Genomic DNA, 13,468 nt, shown 5'->3' on the forward strand with positions numbered 1-13,468 from the left:
ACTCATTGAACCATGTTCGGGATTCGCTATGTGCGGACCAAAAGATACGAGACAAATCATTTTTGACGAGCAGATGCCGCCATTTCCCGGTATATTTTGAGTACCAGAGCTCATGCACATTATAACCAACTCCTGCATTTCTTTATTTGTCTCCCCCATTTTCACATCCACATGATCGCTTTGACAGACTCTCGGACGGCACAGCATGCCAACCTTGCAGAGGACCACGACCTCTTGGGCCATGGTTCCGTTGGCCCGGAAAAAGTCGTTACAGGTTGCGTCTCGCCGTGTTTATGGCAGCCCTTGCGACATTTGCCGATTGCCCCATGTCTTTTACGACTGCAGGCAGATGAAGCCGCCATCTGAAAACCCGGCTATCCACGAAGCGACCGTTGGCCGACTTTGACATATTTTCGAATTGGCCTGTCGTTTTGGTCTTCGAGCGCAACCTTCTCTCCATTTGTATGGGTTGATGGGACGCCGATCAAGCATCTCACCCTAAGAGTGTCGAAATACCGGCTTACCCGAAAGGGTCTACCTGTCAACCCACGATATGCCGTCTAGCTCATCGAGATATTCTTCGTAAGAGTGGCCATCATCCTCGGCCTCGCCGGTTTGCGCCGAGGCGCCAAAAATGGCACCGAAATCTGAGTATACATCTTCCAAGTCGTCGTCGTCTGCCCAGGCATAGGAGCATTCGTGGTTAGACGTGGGAAACGCCAAAAGACCATCGTCCTCCATATCTTCGAGCATAGCCCCCGAAGGAGCCAGAACTGGTGAGCGGGCTGGGTGTAGCCGCGGCGATTTTGGCTGTATTCGTGTGGGCTGGGGTGCCCGTGGAGGCGACGCCTTTCTCTGCGCTTGGGCAGACAGAGCATTGGTCGGGTTGTGTGTTCCAGGTAATGTTCCCGGCCGCATAAGAACCACCCTCGCCGGGGGTGGTTGCTGCCGCTGCTCTGCAAGTGCAGAGGACTGTGCAACAAATCTGGCTCCTGTGGCTAGTTGCTGGCCGTGATGAAGTACAGCAGCATTGGCAGCCGTGACGGCGATAACAACATCTCCCCGCTGCGTCGCCTCGTTCCGGACACGCAATCTGATACAGTTGAGCACCGCTGCCCTCAGCATGATCGAGCCCTCCCGGTTTAGGCCCTGCTTGTTGGTTTCGGGGGAGGTGGCCACAGCAGCCAACTTTACGAACCGCCTGTCGCCGGAAGCGATAGCCTCACGGTTGATGATGTGTGTCGCGGGCAGTGAGAACGGCTGAGACAGCCTACTGGTTATGAGATGAAGCCTCAAGCGACGCTTCTTACAGCTCAGGGCGGCCGTATACGGCCCGTCAACGTCGGACTCTGCTCTACGGCGCTTTTCAGTCTTTGACGATGGCGGTTGCCACAAGAACACAAAGTTTGACGGCTTGTGGTTTGCGGTGAAGGCGAAAGAGGAGATCGTGCACGTGTTCAAAGGAGAACGGGATACGGGGTTCGTCGCAGAGTCCGCCACGGTTGGAGTTGCGAGCAGCTCCGAGCATTGCTTCAAGTGGTGATTGCTCGAGGTTATCTGGCCCGGCCTGCAAGTTGCAGTCGAGGGGCAGTCCGTCTCATGCCTAGAACACTGCTTCAACACCAGCGGCGAGAACAGGCCCGCCCCAACGTCAATAACGCCGCCGTCCTCGCATGCTGACCTCTCGAGACGCCAGGTTTTGAACGGCTCCAGGGCATCGCGGTTCAGAGAACCGATCTCAACCACCATCGTTTTTGTACGCGTATCCTATGACGCCGTTTGCTCGGGTCGGTAGATTGTACCGTTAAAGATCCCTTTACGTCTTTTCTTCTGGGATTTTTTTTGGTTGCATTCGGCGGGTATCGGGGGTTTTAGAGCTGAACCATATTCCGCAGCCACTCCCTCGACACCGATCTAACTACCGTACACCGCCGACATGGGGGGTCGGCGGCCGTGAGCAGAATAACGAAGACTGGCGAGAGGGTAAGGCGGCACCAAGAAAGAGGGCGAGGTGGAGTGGGGTGGAGCGGTTCAGATGGCGAGGCAGGACCCTTATGCTAAGTGTAGGGACCTACCACTTGGTGCAGGATGCGTGGGCGAGAGTGGGGAGAGCGGGAAAGGCGAAAGGGCTGAAGTCGTCCACGGCTGCAAGACAGGCACGAGACCCCGTCTCCTTTTTATTGCTCACGCACCACGGGTCACGCAGTGGAGGCAGAGAGCGGAGAGGGAGAGGGAGAAAGAGAGGAGGGTGAAAAAGCAGATCAGCGCAAACCGACGGGGCGGAACCGTCCATTCGAACCTGACCAGCGCGTTCACCCCCTCTCCGTCAAGCCTGGAGTTGTGCTACCCAGGCTAAGGTAGGTCGATGTTGACTGAGGTGGGAGAAAAGCAGGGGTCGCGAAGGTAGGAATGGGCAGAGACCTGGGGAAAGCTGGCATGGGGCGAATGGGATGGTCGGGATGCGCCGGTCCCCCCCCTGGTCATGCACCACCACCCTGGTCTGGGGTTGAGGGGAGATGTGACATGGGTGGGAAATTTGGGGCGTTTTTCTGCCTCCTCCGTGCTCGAGAGAGATGTACGAGGACCGTAAGCATGCCGTAGCATTTCGGAGCTGCAAGTAAAAATGTCTACTCGTCCTGATGACTCTTGGAGTTCAAAACACGTGGCGTTCATTAGCCTGGCTTAGGAGTGACAATCCGCTTCTTGTTTGACTCTGTTAAACATGGACATCCAGAAACAGCATTCTTGGCCTGGGGTAGAAATCATGAGAGGCAGGGAGCCAGAGACATGTTTTCCTGCACCCCGGACCGGGCGCTTTTGTCCGGATCTTGGGTGGTGCGGCAGGCCACGCATCGTATCCGGACGGAGCGCCCAAGACTGCTCGAATCAAAGCTCAGGGCTTCAAAGGGAAGCGTGCTGTGCTGACTGGGAGACTTTCATATCCCATATTCGAGGTTGGGAAGTATCTTACCGAAGGCAACGGGATGTCACTGCAGAGAGTACCCAAGATTGGCCGCAAGTTGCCACCCAGTACAGGTGTCGCTGTTCCTCGGATTCCGGCCCACCTTGCGTGGTTTATAATTGCTGAGATCAATCTCGACAACTCCGGTGGTTGAGCAGACGCATTTCCTGATGTCCCGGTGGCCTATCATGGGCAACCTGGTAACAATGTTTCTTTTTTCGAGCGTGGCTTGGGTCACCCGCTCTGCTGGATTTTGTCGCCCCTTTGCGATGTCGCAACAATGTCTCATACAAGATGAAGGGCCTCATTCCTCCCGAAGTGTATACCGAGTTCGCATCCTTGTCAAATGGACTGCAGTTCCTCGTTCTCCCTCCTCTTTGAATTCTGGCCCACGTTCTCATCCCCGATCAGCGGCACGCCGTCAATGGAGAACTTGTCAACAAGAAGACTACCTAACATAAGCAACGATCGTCCTGCGTATTCGCCCCCCTCTGCAGCGAACGTGACTCTCCTTCCCCCATCTCCCGCTTTCTTCTCGAGTACCGAGATCCCCAAGTGGCCAGAGCAATACGGGATGCAACCGTACGGAAGAACTAGCCTACAGAAACGCAGTGTATCGCTAAAATGCTCACCGCCCGTCTCTCATTTGCTACCTCAGTTTGCGGGGAACCCAACCCTCCAGCTCGTCCCTCAGGTTCCCCGTCCAGCTCTCGTGTGCTTCAGTTGGTGCATTGTGGTCAAGTACCACACGGGCGAGTACGGCGTGCATCATGCAGTGTTGCTGCTCATGCCTGATCCAACGAGAATTGTTCCGAGGCCCGCTCATCGCCTGCCACAGAGCTGAGAGGCGAGGTGAGGCTTTCGATGCGGGATACCCAGAATGGCATCGCGCGACGGGTCGTTTCGCCCACCTAGGGTGCTGGGGATGGGTAGCGGCCTTTTTGTTTGCTTGCTGGCAGTGTGCCGCTAGAGACAGAATGGGAGGGTCACGCGCAGGCTAGGAGATTTAATTCATGAGTGATATTGGGCTGGGAGAGGAAGTGCCCGTCCAATGAGCTGGGGGGGCCGGTTGATGGTCTCGAGATGTCACTGGGCACTGAGAAGCTGATGAGCGATTTGGCTTCGACTGTCAGTTGCAGCAAAGACAAGAAGAGAGCGTGCAAGGGGGGCCCCTGCCGCATGTCCTAAGCTCTGAACGTTGTCCGACCCTCGCTCTCTCGCCCTGAAAGTGTGTGTCGAGACAAAAAGCGAGTGGTGAACACTCCGAAGCATCTCCTAAGCTCCTCCCTTTCCAGGCCTGCGTCTTTCTGTCAGTCGACAAAAATAATGCCAATAATTCCCATCCTAGAGACAGTCAACCGGAGGGCTGGAACGCCCGCATCCTGCAGCAGGCTGCATAGCAACCCCGGTTCTATCGAGTCAGCCAGGGCATAGATGGAGCCAGTTCATTATTCAGCTACCCTTCATGGACAAGCGGCCACGGCTCCCATCACTTGTCAAAAAGTCGCTGACAAGCAGGCATACCAGAGCCAAGACGGCGCCAGGCCGCAAGTGTAAGGTGATGACCCAACCAAGGGGTGCCGGTTGTGGTGTGTTCTGTTCTCGGTCTGTGGAAAAATAAGGCCCTGTCAGCTCTGGGCAACCAGTTGCAGATGGGATAGCTGTCGCAGGCAACTTAGGGGGTAGCAGCGGCTTTGGACCGCCTGAGGGGAACTTGGGGTGATGAACTGCTGTCAAAGCGCGGTTTGGTACCTTGCCTGACTGGGCTGCACAGCGTCTCCCTACCACCATCCATGCTGAGCAATATGAGATCGCCCCTTGTTCCTTTAGCCACCTGGCATGGTTTTCGACCATGCCGTGTGCACCCCGATATGATCGGTGTTAATTCACCGGCGGCCGGTCATTTTCCGTCGTGGCAAGCCCGAGGAAATATGGGTATTCCCCGGAGAGCGACCGGCGTCCCCACAGGCTGCTACGGCACTCCCTGGAAGAAGACAATGAGCCCGCTGCAGCAATGCAGCAACACCCTAACTACATACACTGCCAACTCCCTAAGAGACCCTTGGACTTCCCCTCAAATATATACCTCGGCTCCGCACCGAAAGTATGGAGGAGGGTCCCCGGTGCGCACGGCCACGGCCCCGCCACAGACCACTCGTCCCGAGGTTCAATTGTCCGACACCTACATCCCAGGAATCGGTTGGGCGAAAGCAACCTAAGCTATGCTCAAGTACATGTCAACCTTTCCACCAAAGCTCCCCAACCTATCATTGTTGTCCAGCAAAACTCATCACATGAACCTTCACAGGACTTTTGGCTTTGCTTCGTGGGTATTGAACTGATTACCGATTTTACTCTCAGCGTTCTTGATACCCTTTCTCGGTTTCGTCGCTTGTTTTCCCCTCGCCATGTCCAAGCTCTTGTTCCACGATGTCATGGCACTCGCCCCGCTGCCGACGCCTCCAAGCCAGACGTCTCCCAACGGCAACAAAGTCAAACGGTACATGAGTCTGTACCATGCTTGGGTGCCCGGTTCTGATCTTGTTGGGGGCAAAGGTCGCGGGTCCAAGGCAGATCCTCGACCTGCGTATGGAGGCCACGTCTACTGCCAGGCGCCTCTCGCCGCGTGCCGGGCTATTCGAGAGGAGGAGCCTGCGGGATCCGGGGCCGGGACAGGTGACTTTGGACTTCATGTACGAATTCCAGCCATGCTGCCGAGGCAGATGCTTACCGCTAACACCTCATTCAGACCATCCAAGGCGTTTTCTCTGCTGCCGCCAAGTCGGACAGGCCGTTCGTGTATGAGGTCTCAAGTCTCTCAACAAGCAGAACATTCTGCTCTCGGTTGGTCACTGCACGGCAACCGCGAGAAACAAGCAAACGCAATGATTATGAGGACAACTTCTCTCTCGAGGATGCGGAAGGACCACTTGGCGATGTATGCTTCAGCTGCATCTGCACATTCAAACGACCAGAGGAAGGCCGCGTCAGCGCGCAGGAAGAACCTCCACAGAAGCGGTTTGCCGACGTGCTCGAAACCAAGTCGCCGAGAGACTGGCCCTACTCACCGCCTGTGGACATAGAGGAAATCAAGGCCATGTTCCCGGATGCTGGGCCAGGTACTTTCCCCATCGTGGACATGCACAAGGTCGACTTGACGGCATACAACGAAGGAAAACCAGTGCCGGAAAGGAGGGAGCTCCTCTTGTATCGTCTCAAGGCGCCGCTACCGGCTGATGACCCGAACTCGCATGTTTGCGTTCATGCATTCGAGTCGGACCGCAATGGGCTATTGATGATAGGGAACCACGTTGGGCTCGGGTGGAACCTAGGGACGGCAGCCAGCTTGACGTACAAGTTCGTCATCCACGTCAATGCCGACCAGGCTGTGATGAGGGATCCTTCGGGGCCAGACGAAGGGTGGTGGATTCAAGAAGCATCGTTCGCTCGGGTTGGTCAGGGGCGAGGGGCCTTGGTGTGTAAGATGTGGAGTCCCGAGGGTATTCACGTTGCTACTGGATACCAGGACGGCATTGTTAGGGAACGGAAGGTGGAAAGCGAGAAGCTGTGACGATGTGATGATTGTACTAAAACATTGTATGCCAGGTGTTTGAAACATGTATAGACTTCACAGTGGCATAGATAGACCAAGAACAATGAGCTGAGCTGAGCTGGTTCGATCTCCTTATGAAAAGCCCCAATAAATGCTCGCGGTTGGTTTTATCGGTATTGAAGTAGGCTTTTCTTTTGTGTTCTAATTATGCATCGTAGCCATTTATAAGTACATCGTGAAGCAGGAGCGTTGTAACAGGCACTTGCCATATTGCCTTTTGTAAGGAGCCATGCTGTCCACCTGCTTCCTTCTCACACCAGCCAACTTTCTCGCACTTTTACACCTTGAAATTTAAACCAACCCCCGCAAACCGTATGCTTGTCGCTTCAAACCTCTTCTATCAAAGTGGAAGGTGATTAGGATAATTGGATTCAATTTCAATTCGAGGGAAGATTTCATTTGATTGCTGATATTCTTACGCCGCAGTTGCTTTCAATTTCGAAATGGAGTTTACATCCCCATCCCGATCCGTCTTGCCTGCCCAACGTCCGCACCTTCTGTCATCCATTGCTAGATTGAAAGACGCCATCCGTGATGCCGAAGCTGAAGCAGACATGATCGAGACTCAAATCGCATATAAGCAAGGCCAGATCCAAGACTTGGAATGCGATCGACTCAGCCACGATGGGCCGACGACTGATATTGACAATGCCATCCGACAGGCTCAAGCCAAGTGTGCCGATATTTGCGACACACTTGATGAAAAGAGAGAAGGAATCGCCATCTTGAAAGACAAGTTGAGGAGAAGGGAAGCAAAAATTGCAGCTATTCCACCAGTCGAATCCACACATGCGCCAGATGTCAAAGACAATGGTGAAGCTGCGGAGCTCCTAGCAGTTACGAGCACCCTGAAAAGCCAGGTCTTCACCTTTAGTGATGATGGCAAGACTTTCAACAGTCCTGCCATGCTTCGAGGTGTTCCGGTACTGCCCATCAGCGAGGATGACCCGTACTGGAAGTCGCATTGGATCAAATTCGGGGATGCTGTGAACGAAGATCGCGTGGAACGAGAGTACCAACACGACGTCGAACTCAGGCGACAACCAGCCCAGCCCGGAACGCCCTCGGCAGAAGAGAAGGAGGACGCCGAGAAGGAATTCAAGAGGTACCAACGCAAGATGAACGAAGCCAGGGTCATCAGAAAATGGTTTCACCCCGGAAGGACGGCCCACCCGAACCAGCTCATGGCCAAAGAACACCTGCCCGAGACCGGACTTTGCGTGTCGCATGTCCTCTACAAGATCTGCAACATACTCAGTCGTCTTAATGCGCTCTACGAGCGCGGCGAGCTGGGTATGCCGCCTTTGTATTTTCTTCTATGGAGGATGAGTGTGTCCCTTGACCGGCAGCCGCACACTGCTATCAAAACCTTCTGCCGTGTCATCATCAACGAAGATCACCCCGCATACGACGACATTCTCCGGAGGGCTGAGGTCAGAGGCGCGCAGCACATGGGTGACTACAACTTTTATAACCGCAAATACAAAGGACTGTCTCCTGCAAAAGACCAGGTGCCACGCACTGCAGCCGGTGCCAACGAGAACAGCTCGTTTCTGGCTCCAGGGCAGTCTACGACACCATCTCATGGATCCCGTGGACCCCTTGAAGCTCTTGACCAGCAGCAGCAACCTACGCCACTCACTGTCGCAATACCTATCATTGACCTGACGGGTGCGCCGGAATCAAGATCTCCCGTCAGATTGCAAACCCCGACGACCTTAACAGAACAAAATCGGCACAAGAGGCGACAATCTTGGGCAGCGATTGAGCAACAGCCTTCTGAAGAGAATGGCAGTAAAGTACCGCTGGCTAAGAAGCCACGCAAGGCAGTTGGCCTAACGGAAATCCAACTTTCATTGCGGCCTAGATCCTCGACCGAAAGCCCGAGTTCAGATCTCTCTGCGCCCATGCCAGAAATGCATATGAATGAAGAGCATGCCGTGTCATCAGTACGAACAGGAGTTGAGGCACAGATTCGGGATTTCGCCAAGGGAGCCACAACAGGAGGCGATCCCTCACAGAACGACACAGTGAAAGAGGCAACTGGCGATGGCGCTTCAGTGCGCAGCAATATCAATGAGGGCGCTGAAGCAGCATCTCTTACCCCAAAGATACGCAGAGTTGGTAGTGACGAAGCAAGCCAACACCAAGTTGGAGACCAGAATGATGACTTCTCCAAAGCCATGCAAGATGTCCCGGGAGATCCAAACGCCGAGATCCAGATACACGCCAGAAATAGTCCTTTCCCGAAGACCGGGAAAAAGGTATCTCATGGATTTGTATTTCCGTGGCTGCCCTGCACCGAGCGTGAGTCATTGGAGTCGTACATCTAGGTGCGATTGGAAATTGAGAGACTCCAACGGGGACGCTTTCGATGAGCACTAGATATGCACATGGAATGAAATGCTGGCCGAGTTGGACTCTTGGGGCAACATTCGTTTTCAGGGGTGTCCAAGTCACAACCTTGGGGGTTAATTCTGGATGAAGGGATCTGAAGATAATTGGCACGAAAGATGTAGATTATCGTCCAGACTGCTCAATCATACCAGATCATGCCATTCGCATCCTATATGAGTGTCCAAAGGATCATTGTCGGTCAAAAGCGGAAAGCTCTGTAATGTCACAGCTCTCATTTGGTAATCCCGGCATCACGTGACACGTGGTCGCTTATGATGCCGGTTACGGCAAGTACCTTGGCCAGTGCTCTGAGTGGCTCCCGTACCTTACCCGACAGCCGCAACATCAAACCATCAAATCAGGCCATCGACAAATCCCTCTCTCTTCAACCAAACCCGACGTCACAACAACGAACCTCTCCCCTCTCCCCCAATTGCCGTCGCCATGTTTCTGCAACGCTCCGCCATCGCCGTCGCCCGCCGGGCGGCCGTCGCTCCCCTCGCCAGACGCACTTTCGCGACCTCCATGATCCGCCGTACGATTCCCAAATGAGTCCCAAATCCCGAGGAAAAAAATAAGCGTTGGACGACGCCATCCCGAGAGTTCCCATATCGCTGACCTCACGGCCATCCGTGGCCACAACAGGCGACGCCAGCTCCAACAGCTCTGCTCCCGCCAAGACCTACAAGACCATCAGCGGTAAGGGCTCCGTCAATTGAATCGAAATTACCGTCCGCACCTCCCGCCGGCGCGGTCCTCCGGAATGCCCAGGCACCACCGCATCCCTTCGGACCGCGTCGTACGATGGATCGGCGGCAACATTTCGGACAATGAAAGAAAGGAGAACGAGGCTAATCGTGTCAATTGCAACAATACAGAGATCAAGGTCGAGGAGGACCTCGTTGGTCCCGGTGCTAAGCCCGGTTCCATCCCCACCGACCTCGAGCAGTCCACCGGTCTCGAGCGTCTCGAGATTCTCGGAAAGATGGAGGGCGTCGACATCTTCGACATGCGCCCCCTCGACTCCTCCCGCTTGGGTACGAGATGATCCCCCCATTCTCCCCCCGACCGATGTGCAAAAAATCTAATCAATTGACACAGGCACCGTCGAGAACCCCATCTCCGTCCGCTCTGCCGGCGATGAGCAGTACCTCGGCTGCACCGGTGTCCCCGTCGACTCCCACACCACCATCTGGCTGACCGTACGTGCCCGCTATCCCGATTGAGCCGCTGAAGAGCTTTGTGGCCTGACCAAACTATTGCAGATCTCCCGCGACCGCCCCGTCGAGCGCTGCCCCGAGTGCGGCTCCGTCTACAAGATGGACTACGTCGGCCCCGCCGAGGACCACCACCACGACCACCACCACGGCCACGGCTACGAGGAGCCCAAGACCTTTGCCGACTTCATCAAGCCCGAGTACCGATACCAATAAATGCCTTATCTGATGGTGGACTTGTAGTAGCAAGAAGACTGGGGGTGAGACGGCATCGGGTTTGCTCTGGAGTGAGCACGGCAGATGTGTAGATTACCTTAGTTGTGGCTGTATAGAACCTTTTTCTCCCGGACATGCCTGTCGCGGCGTCTCCTCAGCTCGTTCCAACTGACCAGTGACTACCGAGTCGCGATGGATGACGGCCGGCTACGGCTCGGGCAGCTATATGTAGTGTGCTTGAGCGACGGCTCTGCCAGCCGTCTCGGCGGCCTGGCAGATGATAATGAGATGCTCGTCCTGACCCTGGGAATCCCTCATTCAGGGTCGAAGCTCAGCTTGATCTTCTTGCCCTTCTTCTTGGCGACCTTTGTCTTTGAACTCTTGTCATCCTTCTCCGGCGCGTCCTTGTCCTCAGGCTCGGCGGCATCGGCGCCAACGACCTTTCCGGCCTTCCTCTTCTTGCCCGCCCCAATCCCCGCGACCTTTTCCGCCTCCCTCTTCTTCTCCTCGGCCTCCTTCGCCTCCCCACCCTCCCCGTCCTTCTTCAACTGGTCCTCGTCGACGCCCCCGTCCTTGTCCACCCTCACGTCGACGACGTTGCCATCCTCGTCCACCACGAGCGGCGCGTCCTCGGCCTCCTCGCTCTCGGAGCGCTTCTTGCCCGCCCGCCGCCGTTTCGAGAGGATGGGGTCCGGGTCCGCGGCGTTGCCGGCCGCCTGGGCGTGGAGGGCGCGCAGGAAGGGCGGGATGTTTGTGTCGTACGAGAGGTTTTTGGAGGTGATCTTGTCCGACATGGCGGCGGCGGCGGCTGCGGCTGTTGCCGGGGGGGTTCGAGCGCAAATTTCCGACGGGCCTGTTTTTTTCTTCTCGTAAAGGGTAGTTTCGGATTCGAGGTCGTTCAGATCATGCCTGTTTTCCCCAGACGGGCGCGACGCTTCGTACCAGGGGCGAGGTCGCTGGTGGGTGTTTAAATGTTTTGAGGGTGCGACGGGCAAGGCCGTTTTCCCGATGCGTGCGTCCCGTTCTGGATGTCTGTCTGGAGGGATGTGGTGGGGGGGAGGTGAGGAGGTTCTTTCAGTGGTCAATCAGAGTCTTTAGCGGATGTCCTAGCCGGTTAGCGGGCTCTCCGTGGTCGTAGCGCGTCGGCACGTCGCTAATTTACAGTGGACACTCGCTACCGGCCCGGTGACCGACCCATCAGGGTTCCGCTCCAGCTTAATCTAAACGCCTCGCCGTCGTCGTCTTCACGACGTCCCGTCCCGTCCCCTCAGTCCAACTTTCTTCATCCTCTCTTTTCCCATCATATATCTTCCTTGTCTACGGACTCACCGCCCTCTCACTCGGAGACCATCAAGATCAAACACGCCATTACACCGCGTCTTGTTAGGTCTGCCATGATGGCAGTCGTACTCAAATCACAGCATCAGCACATGTAGACACGACCCGAACGGGACAAACGGCATTTCAGATGACGTATCTGATTGAGACCTCTATCTTGCGAGGCGGTTGACTCTAATTAATGATCATGGTATCTAATACAGCGAAACCCGAGTGAAAACAAGCGGTATCATGTCTGTGCCAGCCACTCATGTTCCGCCCTCCAACGCCATCTAGCCGTTGTAACGCCGAAGCCCGATGTCGTAAAAACTCATTCCCTTGGGGCAAAACAAAAAAAAAGAAGAAGACGGAGACACTCCGAACCTGCTTTACACGATCTGCAGCGCAAACTGGGGTCCGAAGCCCACCTCTCCAAACAGCGACGCCGGGAGTGACGCCACGGCGGTGGCGCTGAGCTTGCCCGCGTCCTGGGCACGGCCGAAGGCCAGCAGTCCGAGGTCTCCCTGCTGGTTCGTGGAGAAGAGCGTCTTGTCGTCCTTGGACAGGCTGAACATGCGCGGGAGCATGCCGCCGGAGGAGACGGAGTCGACGAACTCGAGCGCGATGCTACCGTTGCTCGCCTTGCAGGGGGATCCGCCGGCCGACGCCTGCTTCTTGACCTTGAAGTGCGCGATGGAGTCCGTCTCGTTGCCGGTGAGGCGGTTCGAGACGTACACGTCGTTGCCGTCGCCCGAGACGACGATCTCGCCCACGGCGGCGGAGGTGGCGTTGGCGGGGGGGAAGGCCGCGCCGAAGGAGCTCAGCTTCTGGGTGCGGGTGAGGGCGATGGAGGAGCCGTTGTTGGAGACGGAGAAGACCTCGACCGTGTTCTGGAGCTCGCAGACGACGAGGTAGTGCGAGGGCTTGGCGGCCTTGGACGGGTACCAGGCGCCGTGGCGGGGGCCGCAGCCGGCGGTGACGACGCGGTTGTGGGAGGTGATGTCGTAGGCGTCGTCCTTGGAGTCGATGATAAGGATGGTGTCGGTGCCGAGGTCGTTGACGGCGAAGAAGCGGCCCGAGGGGTCGAGGACGGCCTGGTGCGGGTGAGGCTTGTCCTGGCGAACGGCGTTGGGGCCGAGGGGGTCGTCGGATTTGAGCGTCTTGAGGAGCTTGAGGGAGGTTCCGTCGGAAATGTCCCAGACATCGATGGTACCCTGGCCGCTGGAGGGAGGGTGTTAGTCGGATAGGTCAGAGGTATGCGTAGGGCGGTGAAACTTACTAAGCAGCGCCCACGAGACGGGTCTTGTCAGAGTTGAACTCAAGGGAGACGACACCGGTGGAGCCAGCGACGCTCTGGACGAGCTTGAGCTCGTTGGTAGTGGTATCAAACTGAAAAAGATGTCAGCAAGGAATTCTCAGAGGAAGGTGCTGAGAGAGAGAGAGAGAGAGAGAAAAGCAAGGGGAAAGAGATGGCTTACGTTGAACAGGCGCGTGTTGTTGCTGTTCTCGTCGACGGCGTAGATCAGGTTGGGCTCCTTGAAGACCATCCAGCTGGGGCCGGTGCCAGGCTGAGAGTCGTTGGCGACGATCTTGAACGACGTGCCGTCATAGTTGGCAACCGCGATGGTGGCAGGGGCACCGATCAGGATCTTGGCCGTGGTAGCAGGCGTCTCCTGTCTAGCGATGGCTGCGGCCGAAGCGGCGGCAGCCGACAAGATCACAGAAGTGAAGCGCATCGTGACTTTT

At 56.1% G+C, this 13,468-nt stretch overlaps 6 protein-coding genes across 6 annotated transcripts; 3 read left to right on the forward strand and 3 right to left on the reverse strand.

Annotated features, from left to right (window-relative positions):
• Window positions 1-534: 534 nt before the first annotated feature.
• On the reverse strand, window positions 535-1,749 carry EsH8_IV_000037 (uncharacterized protein; the record flags this gene model as incomplete). The annotated part of the gene is made up of 1 exon (XM_083264927.1): window positions 535-1,749. One exon carries the CDS (start codon window positions 1,747-1,749, stop codon window positions 535-537), a length of 1,215 nt encoding a protein of 404 aa, XP_083123822.1.
• A 3,621-nt stretch (window positions 1,750-5,370) lies between these two features.
• EsH8_IV_000038 (thioesterase-like superfamily-domain-containing protein) lies at window positions 5,371-6,533 on the forward strand (the record flags this gene model as incomplete). Its single annotated transcript, XM_083264928.1, has 2 exons — window positions 5,371-5,655; window positions 5,712-6,533. 2 exons carry the CDS (start codon window positions 5,371-5,373, stop codon window positions 6,531-6,533), a joined length of 1,107 nt encoding a protein of 368 aa, XP_083123823.1.
• A 485-nt stretch (window positions 6,534-7,018) lies between these two features.
• On the forward strand, window positions 7,019-8,908 carry EsH8_IV_000039 (uncharacterized protein; the record flags this gene model as incomplete). Its single annotated transcript, XM_083264929.1, has 1 exon — window positions 7,019-8,908. The coding sequence occupies one exon, from the start codon at window positions 7,019-7,021 to the stop codon at window positions 8,906-8,908; it is 1,890 nt and encodes a 629-aa protein (XP_083123824.1).
• A 508-nt stretch (window positions 8,909-9,416) lies between these two features.
• On the forward strand, window positions 9,417-10,405 carry EsH8_IV_000040 (cytochrome c oxidase subunit IV; the record flags this gene model as incomplete). The annotated part of the gene is made up of 5 exons (XM_083264930.1): window positions 9,417-9,507; window positions 9,618-9,671; window positions 9,851-10,009; window positions 10,074-10,174; window positions 10,238-10,405. The coding sequence occupies 5 exons, from the start codon at window positions 9,417-9,419 to the stop codon at window positions 10,403-10,405; spliced, it is 573 nt and encodes a 190-aa protein (XP_083123825.1).
• Window positions 10,406-10,719: 314 nt separating this feature from the next.
• On the reverse strand, window positions 10,720-11,199 carry EsH8_IV_000041 (KIAA1143 family protein; the record flags this gene model as incomplete). The annotated part of the gene is made up of 1 exon (XM_083264931.1): window positions 10,720-11,199. One exon carries the CDS (start codon window positions 11,197-11,199, stop codon window positions 10,720-10,722), a length of 480 nt encoding a protein of 159 aa, XP_083123826.1.
• A 912-nt stretch (window positions 11,200-12,111) lies between these two features.
• Window positions 12,112-13,458, reverse strand: EsH8_IV_000042 (Lactonase, 7-bladed beta-propeller-domain-containing protein; the record flags this gene model as incomplete). Its single annotated transcript, XM_083264932.1, has 3 exons — window positions 12,112-12,943; window positions 13,002-13,111; window positions 13,201-13,458. The coding sequence occupies 3 exons, from the start codon at window positions 13,456-13,458 to the stop codon at window positions 12,112-12,114; spliced, it is 1,200 nt and encodes a 399-aa protein (XP_083123827.1).
• Window positions 13,459-13,468: the final 10 nt, after the last annotated feature.

Source organism: Colletotrichum jinshuiense, chromosome 4 (genome assembly GCF_051148585.1).
Source record: "Colletotrichum jinshuiense chromosome 4, complete sequence".
NCBI classification, from domain to species: Eukaryota; Fungi; Ascomycota; class Sordariomycetes; order Glomerellales; family Glomerellaceae; genus Colletotrichum; species Colletotrichum jinshuiense.